Source organism: Aethina tumida, chromosome 1 (assembly GCF_024364675.1).
Source record: "Aethina tumida isolate Nest 87 chromosome 1, icAetTumi1.1, whole genome shotgun sequence".
In the NCBI taxonomy this organism is placed as follows: Eukaryota; Metazoa; Arthropoda; class Insecta; order Coleoptera; family Nitidulidae; genus Aethina; species Aethina tumida.
This window is the reverse complement of record NC_065435.1, coordinates 49878414-49894280: the sequence shown is the minus strand read 5'-3', so window position 1 is coordinate 49894280 and position 15867 is coordinate 49878414. Positions and strand designations below refer to the sequence as shown.

At 34.6% G+C, this 15867-nt stretch overlaps 1 protein-coding gene across 1 annotated transcript; it reads right to left on the bottom strand.

Annotated features, from left to right (window-relative positions):
* Positions 1-463: 463 nt before the first annotated feature.
* On the bottom strand, positions 464-15508 carry LOC109596011 (bromodomain-containing protein 4). Its single transcript, XM_020011466.2, has 11 exons — positions 15354-15508; positions 15072-15133; positions 9735-10034; positions 9448-9669; positions 6909-7139; positions 5264-5457; positions 4954-5210; positions 4060-4348; positions 2705-3043; positions 1367-1648; positions 464-1308 (listed from the first exon to the last, which is right to left on the bottom strand). Exons 2-11 carry the CDS (start codon positions 15124-15126, stop codon positions 835-837), a joined length of 2643 nt encoding a protein of 880 aa, XP_019867025.1. The 5' UTR covers positions 15127-15133; positions 15354-15508; the 3' UTR covers positions 464-834.
* Positions 15509-15867: the final 359 nt, after the last annotated feature.

The window sequence follows — 15867 nt, the reverse complement described above, 5'->3', positions numbered from 1 at the left end:
ATTTTTGTTTATAATATGTGCATAAAAATAGAATGTAACTTTTTTTATGATATAACAAAATCTTTTTTAAATTGATTAAATGCCCACCAAATTCCATAAAAATATTCCACCAAAATTTTGTGATTGGTTACATCATGGAATTAGTAACGCATTAGTTCTCGGTTTCACTAGTAACAGTTATACTGAAGATGTTTTAACACTATCAATCTTGGGAATAAAGGTACCTCATTCTAAGGTTTAGTTGATACATATCATAAATTTAATGAATGCCACTTTTAATTCCTACCTGTCTACCCTAATATGCAATTTTTTATGAAAGATGGTAACTTTCGTAATTTTTTTGTCTATAAAAAGTGATATAGTACATCTGCCAGGTGATATATGTGAATATTTCCAGTTGAGTAACACTATAATTAATTACTTTGAATTTTATAAAAAATGTAAGTAGAATTAACAAAAACACTTTTAATGTAAAATAATATTTATTATCACAAACATTGTACATTCAATGGATGATGTCCATTAAATTAAAAATGTCAATACAATCACCAAAGTCTAAAAATTTGGCAAATTGTAAACATTGTATGTAAACTTATTAACAAATTATACAAGACAAGCTAAAACGCTTGTAAATAATTGCACATCAAGTAATCAGTCTATAAGTTGTTCGGCATAAACTCAAACAAAATTTATAACAGCTATAAAAATATAAAAAAAGAAAAATTCTAAAAATTAACAATACTTTTCTTGTGGTTTATTAACTTAAAAATTGTAACTAAATTGTAAATGTAACTAAATTCACCGAAAATTCTATTAAACATATCTTAAAATGATTTAAGTTTTTTGAATGTTTTGTCGTTGAGGCGCCTGATTGGTGTTTTGTTGAGCTGCGGTATTTTGTGTCTTCGGAATGGCCCTGATCGGTCCCAGGGTGACCATCTGTGTCGAACCTAATGCCGCCATGTTGCCGGGATTCCTGGTGTTTATGAGCGGCAGTGATAAATTTTCGCCGTTGGGGCCGGACACGGCGATGTAATTGTTGATGCCGATACCGGCCAGCTTTTGGAATATTCCGGGCTGTTTTAAATTGATTAGGGGTATAGCGAGATCACAGATGCCCGCACTGGTTTTGTGGTAGCTCTGCCTATGCTTGTTGAGACCTACGGCGTTTGGATATTGTGCGGGACACAAGTCGCAGCGGTACGGCAGACCGCCTCGTTGCTTTTGACTTGCGTTATTCGGTTTTGGAGGGTTCGACGATACGGCAGTGTCGTCTGTGAGATCAACCAAGGGCAGTGCCTCTTGAACCTGCATCAAATCAGGAATGTTAAGTATACGTTATGGAAAACAATTTGGATTTACGCACCTTGGCATTTCCGTTTGTTTTGGCCGCCGGTAATATGCTGACGGCTCCGTTGAGATTCAATGACGAAGGAATAGCTGCACTGACTGGTTTGGAGGGTTCTTTTTCCTTGGGCTTTGCCGTGGCCGTAACAGTGATGCCACGTGTCGCCAGTATATTTGCCACGGCTGAAGCGTCCGACTTCTTCGCTTGTTCCGCTGGTTTGGGTGGAGGATTACGAACCGACAGCGTGATTGAATCGGACAGGTGCATTATGTTGCCTTCAGATGAGTCAGGTTTACCCCCCTGCAACAATCGAGAGATTTTATATTATATACTGTGCACTTGGTGTTCGTTGTACATTTAATAATTTAAAAGATTTTGAAGAAAGGCACAAAATACCAACAGTGGTAGTGAAAAAAGTAGCACACTATTTAAAATCAAACATTTTGTAAGATATTTCATTATTCCATTTTTTTTTTTGCTTATAACCGTTCGAGATATTACTTTGGACAAAAAAGCAGCATTTAAAGTTGGTTAAAAGATAAAAATGTGTCTCGTTTGGCCAGCGTAATGTCCAGATCTAGATACAATTGAAAAAACATCAAATTTAGATGAATTAATATGTCATGAAATATTTGCTTCACCGTTTACAGGTTGGTTATAACGAACAAAGGATACCCAACAAAATATTACCAATTTTGTTGGGTTATGTATAAATTATTCAATAAATATATATTTTCAAAAGTGTGTTATTCGTGACCAGACTCTGGTCACCACAGTATTTGAAAATTTATTAAATCAATTCAGACTTCTTTTCCAAAACGTTTCAAGTAACATGTCACTGTGACATCAACCTTTTTTATTTTTTTATTATACAAAAGATATTAAGTAAAATGTTTTAATATCTCAATTTTTTGTAAAAATATTGATATTTTAAAACTTAAATAATTTAACAGATTTTGAAGGAAGGCACAAAATATCAACAGTGGTAGTAAGAAAAGTAGCACAAAATTTAAAATCAAACATTTTGTAAGATATTTCATTATTCCATACTAAACATTGTAGATATTACTTTGGCCAAAAAAGCAGCACATTCAAATGTATTTAACAATACTCTTAATAGTTAGAATTTATTTTTAGTAGGATTTATATAATTTTATTGAATAAATTCAGTTTCAGTGAGAAGAAAGAAATATGTGAAACATCAAAGTCTAAATACTGCTGATATCGATAAAAACTTATGATGATATCAACCTTTTTATATTTTTTATTATACAAAAGATATTAAGTAAAATGTTTCAATATCTCAATTGTTTGTAAATTAGTAAATAGTAACTAATAAAATAAAATAAATGTTACCTGAATATTCTCAATCTGTGGCAATCCCCCATCGGTATTTTTCGGCTGCATGCAAATGACTTGACAGTCCTCATCATCCTTGTCGGGAGTCAAAAGGTCGACACGCTTCTTTTTAGGTTGAAGCTGCGGGGCGGGACCCCCTGCGTCAGGTCGTTTCATGGTCGCCACTGCTGGACGCACTTGCTGTCCGTTTTGCGGACCCGGGACGCGAGGTCGCGGATTACGTGTCTGTACAGCGGCGCCCCTTGGTCGCATCCACGGCACACGAGCGCGAGTTGGTCCTGATCCACGAGGTAAACCAGGCTGTCGGGGCTGCATGGGCATCCTGGGGTTCGGCGCCTGAAAAATTTACTTGTATGAAGGACAACGTTTCGAACATCCGTTGAATCGGGACGACCAATTTGGTTTCAAGCAACATTTACCGGTTTTTTCTTTTTCTTCCTGCATTTCTCAGACACAAACGTGTAATCGCTGCTGTGATCTTGGGAACTTAATACGTATTCGTCGCTGGAACCACCAACAAATGGTTCAGAAAAACTGTCTGAACTGTGTTCGTAAAACATCATATTTTGCTAAACAATAAAGCCAAACGGACTGTCAACTCGACTATAACGAATATACTGCTGTATTTACAAAGAATGGCATTTTTTTATTATATAAACATATCACAGAAAAAAGTGTTTAAAAATAATTGATCAATTCAGTTCGCTTCATCCGTATTTAAAATTGTTTAAGAAATTACTTACAGAGGTGCAAAATTGTCTTGATAAGAAGTCTGTTTTATACCTGGAGACTTTTCCACACAATTTTGGATATGAATGGTTAATACTATTAATGTTTACTTACTTATTATTTAATAAACCTTATTTTTTCAAATTACTTAAAAAATGTGAAATAATAAAAAATGAAATAGAAGTGTATATTTTTCACTTATCACATATAATAGATTAGATTACATATTAACGGTATTTTCAAATGTTGTGAAACAAATTCTGGGAAAACGTAAGTATAACCCAGTTATGTTGGGAGTCTTCAATACAACAATTAATTCGTTTTAGTCTCATTTACCAGCCTGGGATCATATTACCTTGTAGTAATAATAATAGTAATAATGTATCCTTCATAAATTGTCAGTTACACCTAAAATAACCCACATATTATTTGTGTTTATAACAGCCACAAGTATCGCACTTAACCTCGCAGCTGTTACCGGCTCCAACCGACGATATTTACCGCCCGATTTCACTTATATGTCCATCTCTCTCTTGCATATACGATAAATGTCTATTGCAAGATTAGTCGTTACCTAACCTAACCTAATTGTTTGTGTTATTGTGAAAAGACTTTGTACTTACTGGTTGTCGAGGTGCTGCTTGTCTAGGCTGCATTTGAGGCCTGTAGGCTGGCGGTTGTTGTGTTTGCTGCATGTTATTCATGTTTTGACCTTGCGAGACCATGGGATTGGGTGGCTGTCCCATCGTTCCAGTCTGGTGACCAGGTGGTGGACCGGATTGTACCATCGGTTGGCCCATTGCAGGTTGGTGGTTACCGGGCGGCTGCATTTGACCCATTTGAGGTTGCATTGGTGGAGGCATGTGGGGTTGCGGTGGGTAACCGGGGGGATAATACATTGGACTTGGAGGCCTAAAATAATATAAATAAATATGAACTGTTAATAATAGTAAACAATGTTTCTTAGAAATATTTAGACAATATATACCATACGGATAAGTTAACACCACTTGGAACCATGTTAATGTACCGGATACAATCGTAATTGATTTATCAACTCACGCACCCACAACTTTTTTGATAGTTTAAATTTACGTTGAAACAATCGGTGAGTTTCAGTTTGTTTATAGTAACACCTACTTTGTTATTGAAATTGACATGGTGAATTTAAATGATATCTATCATCAAGCTGGCCAATACGAACTTAAAATTAAAGATTTGAAAGTGCAATTCAAATTAACATTTTATAAGTAGAAGAGCGATGTTCAGTAACGTTCAAAAAGAATATACAAAGTTTTATTTATGTATATGGATGCAATCGTAATCGAGACCTGAGATAAGATCCACTCACGCACCCACAACTTTTTTTGGTGATTGTTTAAATTTACCGTGAGTTTCAGTTCACTATAACACCTACTTTACAAGTAGGAGAGCGATGCTCAAAAAGAATATACAAAGTTTTTTTATGTATTCCGATAAAAGATCACTTAGCACAGCAGTTAACTTAAAATACTCACTGATACTGATATGGCGGGTACATTGGAGCTTGCGGATGGTGGGGGTACATTGGCGGCGGTTGATATGACGGCTGGGGCGCTGAAGGGAACTGTTGGATGTTGATCAAAACGTTTTGCTGATGAAGAGCATTTCCCTCGCGGTTGGTGGATTGTAGCCTCGAGACTTGTTGCGCTAATGCCTGCATTGGCAAGCCCGTTATGGAATCCAACGGGTTCTGACTCGAAGTCACCACGGTGTTCTGTGGATTGTATACTTGCTGATGATAAATTAACGTTAGTCAAATTATTAAATGATGTCGATTAAATTTACCATTGCTCCTCTGTTTCCTTCTCCCAATCTATCCAGAGATATGTATTCGCTGTCGGTGGAACAAAATCCATAGTCTTTCGCCTTGTCATTGTTGTTGAAAAGGGCCAGAATATTGTTATCGTCACTTTCTGGCAGTTTCAAAGGATCTTCCAGTGACGGTGTTGACCACATGGTGTTATTCGAGTTGTTTGGAGCTGAAATTATTTAAAACTTATAGTTTATAACTCTAAACTAAAATAAAAATGATTAAAAGTATTTAAACCAAATTGTTATGACATTATTGTTTTGCAATTTCATTGAAGTTTCCATTTTTAGCAATAATTTACTTATATTAAAAACTATTATTAAGTTTTGGATGTAAAAATAAATAGTTAAATTAAACATTTAAAGAATATAAACATGTTAGTTGACATTTAAAACATAAAATAAATAAAAATTCATTACACAAAAAAATAAAGAATTTACCGAAAATCTAATTAATTAAATTAGTGAGCAGTAACCATTTTCATTATGTTGTTTACAAAAACAACTACAAGTTTATTTATTAGTATTTTTGAGGTTAAGTTGTAGTTTTAAAATACATAAAAACTAAGTTAGTACAATAGTGGAAAAATAAATATTTATATATTATGGAGAAAATAAAATCCAATTATTTACTTTAATAAAAGACGTTTTTGTCCATTCCAAATATAAGAAATCTTAAATATAATTAGAAAAAAATGTTAAAACATTTAAAATGACCACCTTCACTTCAAATTTTTAAGCGTTAAATTTTGACGTACCGTATACAATAACATATTTTGTGAATGGTCAACAGACGCGATGAAATACATAGATTTGTTAATTTCAATTGTGCAATTTATGGATATATTAAAAAATAGTGTATTGCTTTAAAAAACCTCTACTCTTTTATCTAGTAGTATATTTAAATAATTATGAATATCGTGTTTCTATTTGAAATTTAATTGTGAAAAACGAACGCAGTTTCTTTGTGTCAGCAAAATTATAGAATTTTTAATTCAATTATCAATGTTATGTTCGGTATAACATACGAGATCCGCAGTTTTTATGTTTAGAAACTATGCATATTAATTATTCGCATGTGAGAAAACAGATTCTGATAAAAATATGTTCAATACAAGGAACTGACTTTTTTAAGATGGCTTATCTTTACAAATTATTTAATTAAGCAAAAACATTTACTTAATCAGAATCTATTTTTTAAAAATGTAAAAATAAAAGGAGATTGAATAAAACTATAATTAGTAAGTAAGTAATTAAAACGATCTCGGCACTAGTCTCCCCGATCTTCCGCCGAGATTCAATTTTATTGGACCCATCAAAGTGTCACGAAATGTTTATCAGTCGGCTTCTTTGAAACATGCCAATATTTTCATTTGTTTATTATTATTTAATTCCATTCGTATAAACAATGTTAACCAAAACATACTAATAGTTTAATTAATAAATTATTCAAAAGAGAGAACGAAATTTATATACCAAAACAGCGAGTGGGTACTACATTCAATAAATATTATATTAACTAACAATGGATCTTTTGGTAAATTAATGGCCACCTAATGGACTAAATATCTACATATCTGTGCATGTTCTTAGCGCAATAAAATATTTATTGTAACCATACCCATATTGGGATCGCCGGTTGGATTTTCATCTGTGATTTCGGTAATTGTCAGTGGTTCCTTGAGTAATCCGGTGGTCTTGATACGGATCTTGGGATAATCGGGTGAAGGTTCAGGCGGAGGTGTGGGCTGGGCGCCCGGTATACCGCCATACTCAGGCGTGGTGGCGCTGGTCGCGTCCGCTGCCGTGTTTGAACTCGTGGTACTGCAGCTGCTATTGCTCTCGATGTTATCTGTATCGGGTTTAAACAGTTAAATGTAATTAGATCTTAATGCTCTCTTATTGAACAAATTCTAATAGATTAGCTGACATGAAGCAACTGTTACTAAATGAATATGTAGAAAATTCCTAATTTTTCACATATACTCGCTGACAAAGAAATTGCAACACCAAGAAGGAGGTGTTCAAATTTAACATTGTTTTGGTAAAACATATTATTGTTATAGAAAGGAGTGAATGTTTGGCATTGGTTTTCTCATGTAAACTTATTTTTTACCAAAATTTAAATAAATTTTGTTATTCGTTATTTTTCATTTTTTTTTTTAAATTAAACTGATATTTAGTAACGTTAATAGTACGTAGCCAGCTAAGTGAATTTGAAAGACGACGAATTATTGGCCTAAAGGAGGTGGATTTTTGAGGTCATTTAAACTGCACCATTATGGGCCCCATCTTGTACCATCTCTGACCGCTGAGCATCGAAGACAACGACTTCAGTGGTGTAGAGAACGGCAACATTGGTATGTGGAATGGCATCCAGTCGTCTTCTCTGATGAATCCCGACTCCGCTTGGGTGGACGGGGAGAAACACATTAACCTCAGTTTGATGTTAAACGACATGTACACCGAACAATGGGCGTTATGGTATGGGATGCTATTGCTCATGGAAGTCACCTTTAGTATTTATTAGAGGTAACATGACGGCGTAACATTATCATTGGGAAGTAGGTTTGCCGTATGTTCTTCCCAACCTTAATCGGTCCCGGGGATCCTGCCACAAGTTGTCAACGTTAGTTTAAACTCTGATGCCACGGCTAGCCAGATCTCCGACCTTTCACCCATGGAACATCTTTAGGATATGATAAGTAGAAAGCTAGGAAATTTACATCAGCCCCCACGGAGTTTGGAGGTTGTAAGACATGAATTACAGGTAGCTTGGGATACTATATGCCAAGAGGAAATAGACCATCTCATTGAATCAATGCCAAGACGTATTGGGTAGTGTTTAGATAACCTCGATAGACAAACAAATTTAACTAAAATTTAAAAAAATCTAAAATTTTTGATACTTTGTTTCCAAATTTTAATCGTCTACTCCTTGCCATAACACCAATGTTTTACCAAAAGAATATTAAATTTGAACATCCCCTTCTTGATGTTGCAATTTCTTTGTCACTGAGTATATATAACATGATGGATTAATATTTACTGTTAATAATGATGAATTAATATTAATTAATACTAATTAGGTAGAAAATTTAGCCTTTTATATATCTATCTAACATTTTATTTTTTTATTAAATCTTGTTAGGGCTTAAAATATTGCAACTGAATAAACCATCGATTAAAAATATGAAACTGGCGTGGAAGTCATTGAAAATGGTTGAAAATCGTCTGAAACTACTTGACAGTTGAAAATTCATCAGCTGTAATTCAGCTGTATTTCATCCGATTTAAGCGGATTGGGTACCGTTGGTCGCGCAATTTTATCACCTTTCTAACAAATAATCAGTTCAATCGAGCTTGCCGTTCACTCCGGACACTAGTTTCAAGTCAGGACATAAATCAGAAAAGACAAATATTCCGTTATATATATGAATGACCCAAAAATGAAAAAAATAAATTTATTTATCATAATAATAATACAAAAAAAAATTCTATTTATCTAAAGTTCAATCCGAAGTAATTAGATTAAATACAATATCAGAAAACTAGATAAAAAATGTTAAAGTTTGTAACAAACCTTGTTTTTGTCCTTTTTTATGCAGTGTTTATTTAATATTCTCAATTATTCTAACCCAAACAATTATTATCTGTTTATTTTTTTTTTTTTTGTTTCAAGTATACCGTACGGAAGTACAAAATATCCGTGAAATGCGTGAACGGATGACAACGGCTGCCAATAATCTGCGTCCGGGAGCAGTAGCAAGGAGGAACGTTGAAACTAGTGCGATGAAATTGGATAAGACGGATCCACTTGTCTACTTGTAGGTCAATGGAGGAAACTTTGAACAACTTTTGTAGAGTAAGGTTTGTTACAAACTTCAGCACTTTTTATCTCGTTTTCTGTTGAAATTTTATTAGAATTTTTTAAGAAATCGACTTATTAGTGCACAAGCTGGTTAATAGAATTCGGATAAGTTATGACACACCCTGTATACATATTAGTAAATCATAAAAAAATATTTTTAAAGTATTTCTTTATTATAAAGAAAACTTGCATAGTAGCTTCGATAATACATATTAATTAAATTATAAAGTAACTTTGATCTAAACCCATTGAAATGCTTTAACTAAGATGATCAGAGAAGATTACAAACCTTTCTCGCTGCCGTTCGGCGTCCTCGTGCCAGCGTTTGAGGCGGGACTGCTGGGAGCGGGCGACACAACGCCGCCAGCTAAATTCGGCGAGAAACTGACGCTCCGTTCAAGTTCCTCGATGGTGACGTTCTCACTGCCGCCGCCGGCCGCGGTCCCGTTTTCCTCCTCTTCTTCGTTCCGCTCTGCCTTGACCCTTTGCTGCGGTTCCGCAGTTGCGCCGCCTGAAATTAAAAAGAATCACGTGTATATGCTGAAACGAGTTTGGTTTTTCGAAAATGTGACTAACCTTCGGCCAGCTTGACAGTTGGGGTCGCGGACTTCGGGTACGTTGATTCCGACTGCCGATCGGCGTTGTCGGCGTTCAGGGGCGATGTCACTGACTGTGACGGGCTGCTCACGATCTCGAAGCTGTTCGGGCCTCGAGTTCTGAGCGTGACCTTTAACGGTGGCAGCTGCAGCTTATCTACCACGACGCACGGCTGTTTGATGTGAAATATTAAGTGTTTGTATAGATATTCTTTGGCTGTGAAGGTGATATTACAGTCCCAGCATCGTAAAGGCGCGTAATCGCCTTGCTCCAATATATCTGAAAATATTCACTGTGATAATTCAAACGTTGTTTGTAAAATTCACTGAAAATTCAAAATAGACATTGTCTATCAGATCTGGTCTTTGAGAAAGGCTACATTTATCTTACTATACATTTGTACTTACTTTGTACTTTTAACATGAATATATATTTAATATGTTTATTGGCTCCCACTACGAGTTGAAAGACTAAAATAAAAAGTGTTTCTATTATCTCTTGTATAAAGTACAGTCTTTTAATTTGAATGCAAGTAATCTCAAGTCTCTTTGAAAGATTCAGTTCTTGTTTATTAAAAACATTACGAAGTTGTTAATTATACTCCAACGTCACTGTTGTTTTTTCCATTAGGTTGATGTTTCTGTATCATTTCTGGCAGTGCTGATGGATGGAATAAGAGTTTCTTCAAAATGCGGTACAGGTCTTATTGCTGAATCAGATTAGAATATAACCCTTTTCACAAAGACATAAATAGATTTTCTGTTTTCTTTCAAAGTACATACATAACAAAAAACGTTTGTCTGATTGGGTATGCCACGTTTTTAGAACAACTTTACTCACAAAAGCTCATCAATCAAGCCGGATAAGGCAGAAGATATTAGCCTAAAGAAGATTAAACAGGTATAGGTTTTAATTATATAAATATGGATGTAGAATATTTGTATTCCATCACAATTCATATAATAAACCACCCAGAAAAAAAAATAAATAAAACATGTTTTATTAAGAAAAATACTAGAACTCCCTAACCTAAATTACACTGACTTATGTTTCCAAAATTAAAACTGTTAAGAATGTTAATCATGGATATATCACTATTTGTCTGTGTTATTTCATTTTCTTAATTATTCAAGTTCTTATGTAAAAATTATTCATCAAATGAATTTAATAAACAATGAATAAAATACAAGCAAAAATAGTTTAACCCAGGTAGTGATTAGCCTTGTAGTATAATTATAAATAAACTCATTCGTTTTGAACCTTATTTCTTGAGCTTTGCTTCTCTTTTTCTTTATTTGTGTTTCCGTTTCTTTTATATCAACTTCCTGTTAAGTTAATTTAAGCAATCTCTTAACTCTCTCCAATGACAGAAATGTGCAAAAATATCTCTTTGTTGCGGTCCTCAGTGGATTGTGATAATAATATAATGCTTCTAGGATTACAGGTTTAGTCAACTCCTGACGATCGGTTTACGTAGTCAGCATATTGCGTAAAAGATAAAAGGATTCGATTTACTTTCCCTGGAAATGCTAGAATGCTAATTTTACTCCACAGGTACATCTAATTTTTAACCGCAATTGAAGCGAATGCTTGCGATTTACATATAAATTATACAGAGTATCTCAAAATATGAGTTGATTCGTATAGATATTCATCAATATGGCGTCAAAGGTTCTTATAATTTTTTTCTTAAAAAGCTCCCCTAAAGCATCTGGCTAAAAATCGCATTTTATTGAAAAACTTTTAAGGCGCTTGGTATAAAATAATATTTTTTAATAAATTGAATACAAGATAGGTATGTTTAAAATCCTTTACACACATTTGGATTCTTTGGTTCGCTATTTGCGTTTGACAATTGTCAATTCTCTCTTTGCACGCGATGCAATTGAACTTTTTATTAATCGTATTGTTAAAACAGGCATTACGAGAATTCTCGGCTGTATTGACAATAGATAACTCTGATGGAGCAATATTAAAATCAAGAAAGATTTTGATCATTGTATGATGAACTGAGCTGGAATTCAGCATATTAATATATTTGGAGGTGGACATAAATCTTAAATAATTCTGAAAGGAATTTTTAATGAATAAATCTTGTTGTTTAATTTTTGCTTTGTTGATGGGCTTAGAAGGATAGCAATTTTATCGATTATTTTGCTATCTACCCTGTCGTGGGAGAGGTGACTGACTGTGAAGAGTTGTCTTTGAACATTATTCAATGTCAATCGGGATTCATCCAAGCTATCTCAGAGTGCCGAAGGAAGTGTTGTGTCACACGTTAGGTGCTTCGCGGGATTTAAGTCACACACGACTGGTTAGGTCCTTGTTCCCTGTAAAGGGTTTTAAGGTTTGGTTTCGGATCTGAGTTACAGGTTCTGATTTCGGACTCCGTTTCCAAAGTTTAGTTCCGGAATCTTAAGTCTCGTTCCGTTACAAGTAAATGTATTATCTGTTCGTTCACTGGAAACAGGCAGGCCTCCGGACAGACTGGCGGTGGTCTTCGAACGACCTTTGACACGTTACTCAGAACTTTTTGTGCAGTTTAACACAAGCAGAATCATCACTTTTTATTAATTAAATATAAACTTATCACTTAAAATTACTCGTCCCCATTGTTCTGTGGTTCGGAGAACGTATAGTAGAAATTAGGGTTTTATTTGTAGGTCTGGGATCAAACGAACCCCTATCCACTAACCATCTTCTCACAGTCCTTGAACTAATTTCAGCAAATCCCATTTCCTACAAGTTGGCTTTAATTTCGGTTGACGATAAGATTGGATTGTTTTTTTACATTCGAATTATCCAGTTATCGATTTACTTTCAAGTTTTTCGAACTCGCACAAATTTTTTCCTGGCTACCACTTGGCCAGTTTTTTTAATAATAGGAGAAACGATTAACTTATTTAGTCGTAGACTCTTAACCATCTCTTCTTAGTTCTGTCGGTCTTGGTAACACTGAATTATATTTTTTTTTTACAGTTTCACTTCGACCAATAATTATACTCGTTACAAAAAGTATCACATAATTTATTTTTAACTAATTCTATGTGGAGTCCCCTTATAAGATCCATATCCAAAATTTCCGATTCTTCATTTAAAACGTCTCCCAGCTTATCAAGACTGTCTGGAGCGATATTACGGATTCTTATTCGTCTCCGTAGATACTCGATTGGACTTAGATCTGCCCGATTTGCTGGCCAATCTAAAACAAGAATTTTGGCAACGTACGGGCGAGTGTTGTGCATAAGAACAAAATTATCGCCTATAACAGAGACAAACGGTACTACATTTTCTTCAAGAATCTCTTTTATATACCGTCAGAGATCCACGTCACTATTTACTCATTATGCGCTTCTAAACATCAAACTAGAGCCACCTTCACAATTTCGGGTTCCTCTAATAGAACACTAGAATCCGTCTGTTAGATCCGAAAAGTGAAAATCTGGACTCACTCTTGCAAACTTTATTGTGTTCCCTGGTTAACAACGGTGCAGTAACAGGCATTCTGGGTTTGACTCTCTTACCCTTTTCCTAACGGTTTTAACGGATATTTGAACATTACGGACCCTGGGCATATCTTTTTGCAGTTGCCGAGCTGTAAGATGCCGCAGACGAAAAGATCATTTACAGGCATAGTACTTTGAACGACCGGGAATTGAACTTCTAGTGTACTCTCCTGTTTCTTTAAATCGTTTTACAACCCCTGAAACACTGGACTGGTTGATTGATTAACATCAAATCTTCTACAAATGGCTACGATCTGCCATCTTCAATTAGGGCCCCGGTTTGGGCTGCTTGTTCAGATGTATAATATATTACCAAATAAATCAAATGTACTGTACACAAACAATTTTAAAATAAAATTTTTCACAATATTTTTTGTTTTTCTTTATTTTCTTTATACGCCAGAATTTAAAATGGCGGTTTCTATTCATCTAAAGAAAATCATACACAAATATAGATTTTATTAAGAATTACGATTAAATTTTAATCTGTTTTCCTATTTTAAAAATTATGCGATACTTTTTGTGATGAGTGTATAATAAGCAAAAGACCGCCAGTAAATAATCGATTTAAATTCATAGAAAGCAATAAAAAAACATACAGAAAAAAGTAGCTATAATTTTGTCCACTGAAAAATAATATTTTTTAAAAAATAAAAATTATAAGAAATAATAGACATAACAATAATACAATAAACATTATAGATACTGGTATCCAATTTAAGTGGAACAGCTCATTTTTAATAAGTTGCTATAATTATGGCAACTACTGTATATACAAAATTATTTAGTAAGGCATATAAAAAAAAGTAATTGTACTTCAGGAATTTTCTATATGATATTCTTATGGTAATACGAAACGGGGAGTTTGCCCACATGTTTTGTAACACCCTGTATATGCACTGCAAACTAATTAAAAAGATAACTTCAATTTTTGTAGGTTCCATTTATGGATTAAATATTATTTCCTTCTCTTAACCCACTGTACATTTATTATTATTTGTCTTTGGACAGTTTTTTCTAACGTGTCTTGAAATACTCAAATCATTCAAAATTAATTATTTTGAGACACCCTGTACATTTATTTATTTTATTTTTTATTAAAATATGAATTAATACATATTTATTGAAAATTAAAAGAGTATTTGTTGAATAAGACACATTTTTCAAAAGGGTTTACTTTATTGTATCATTCCTTACTAAAATCACAAGTTTGTTATTTAAATTTGTGAAGACCGACTATAAAATCAGTTTAAAACTAATACTTTTTCATTTGTCAGTGACTGTAATTCACATTTATTTTCTAAATATTCGAGTCACATTAAATTCGAATCACCTTGTATGTTAAAAAAAATCGCATTTCTTTTTGTCATAAAACAAAACATATAAAATATACTGTAAAAAGATATTGATTTAAATCGAACATAAAAATTTAATAGACATAAAAATAAATTTTAAAAGGCATAAAAATAAAGTCCACAATATAATTGTGAATCACTTATAAACTTAAACTTATTTATCCTAATTATTAAAATAAAGTAAGGCCGCCAGTGTCGCCGCAGTCGTCGAAGTTCATTACCTCAACCAACTAAAATGTAGTTAGTTAGTCATTAAATTAAAATTGAACCGGGCTCTGAGCCGAGCACACACATTCATACGATGCGAATATGTGAGAGAGAATTCGCACACGTGATACTCAATTACCAATCGTCAATTGAGTTTTTGTTAATGGTAGGTTAAATATTACCGATGCACAACATTACCGATGGAGATGTTGCGAACATCACATTCGTTCTCTAATTCGCACGCTTACCTGTATTATCCTCGTTGTGTGGTGAAAACTGTCCAGTGCTCGAGTCCGTACTCATTTTTTGCCTACAACAATATATAAACATTCAATCGTGTCGTGTAGCCGCAATCAGTCCCTAAAGGAAAGCTAATCTAAGCTAGGCCATTGCATTCATCAACAAAATAAAAACTTGTTGCTTGGGCTGCATAACTTCAAAACAACAAATCAAATGCAAACTGTCACATCACACTATAACCACATTGCGCAAGATTCATAACTTCTCAAAACACCGATTTAAATACTCACAAGCATTGTTAATTCTGAGCTTGTCACTCGTCACTGTCAGACACACATGCGAAAATTTGGCGCGACACGCGACTTTCAAATCCAATCGATTTCGTATTGTTTATTTATTCTGGTAATAATCAGCAGTGGAATCGCTCTCCGTCTGACGCTGCAAGTTGTGCGGCTCTTCGACAACTGAGAGTGGAGGGGATACGGTATAACGCCGCAGTTGTTTTGGAGTGGGGTGCGGCGACGGTTCTCATTATATTGGGGGGAGTTTATGCTGGTGATGGAGAATCTCTTTGTTCCGTCGCATGGTGAAACTGTGGTTCTGACGGCGTCATGGTGAAACACACCGCCCTCCTCCTCCTCATCCTCCTCCGGCCTCGCCATTCCCCCACTCCTCTCGTCTCACTCACTCCTCACCCTCGAGCGATCGGGCGGCGCCGCATCAACTTTGGAGTTAACGTTTGTTTACGGGAGTTTGGGTTCACTGGTTATCGATGCCGACGTGTAATTTATGCGCGAACACGCC

Bases quoted from the DNA above. Each gene is read 5' to 3' on its own strand.
- LOC109596011 (XM_020011466.2), bottom strand. From the start codon at position 15,126: ATGAGTACGGACTCGAGCACTGGACAGTTTTCACCACACAACGAGGAT. The intron at 5,211-5,263 runs GTAAATTTAATC...ATTTATCATCAG, and splicing joins AAGGAAACAGAGGAGCAATG to CAAGTATACAATCCACAGAA. The intron at 1,649-2,704 runs GTAACATTTATT...CGATTGTTGCAG, and splicing joins CACAGATTGAGAATATTCAG to GGGGGTAAACCTGACTCATC.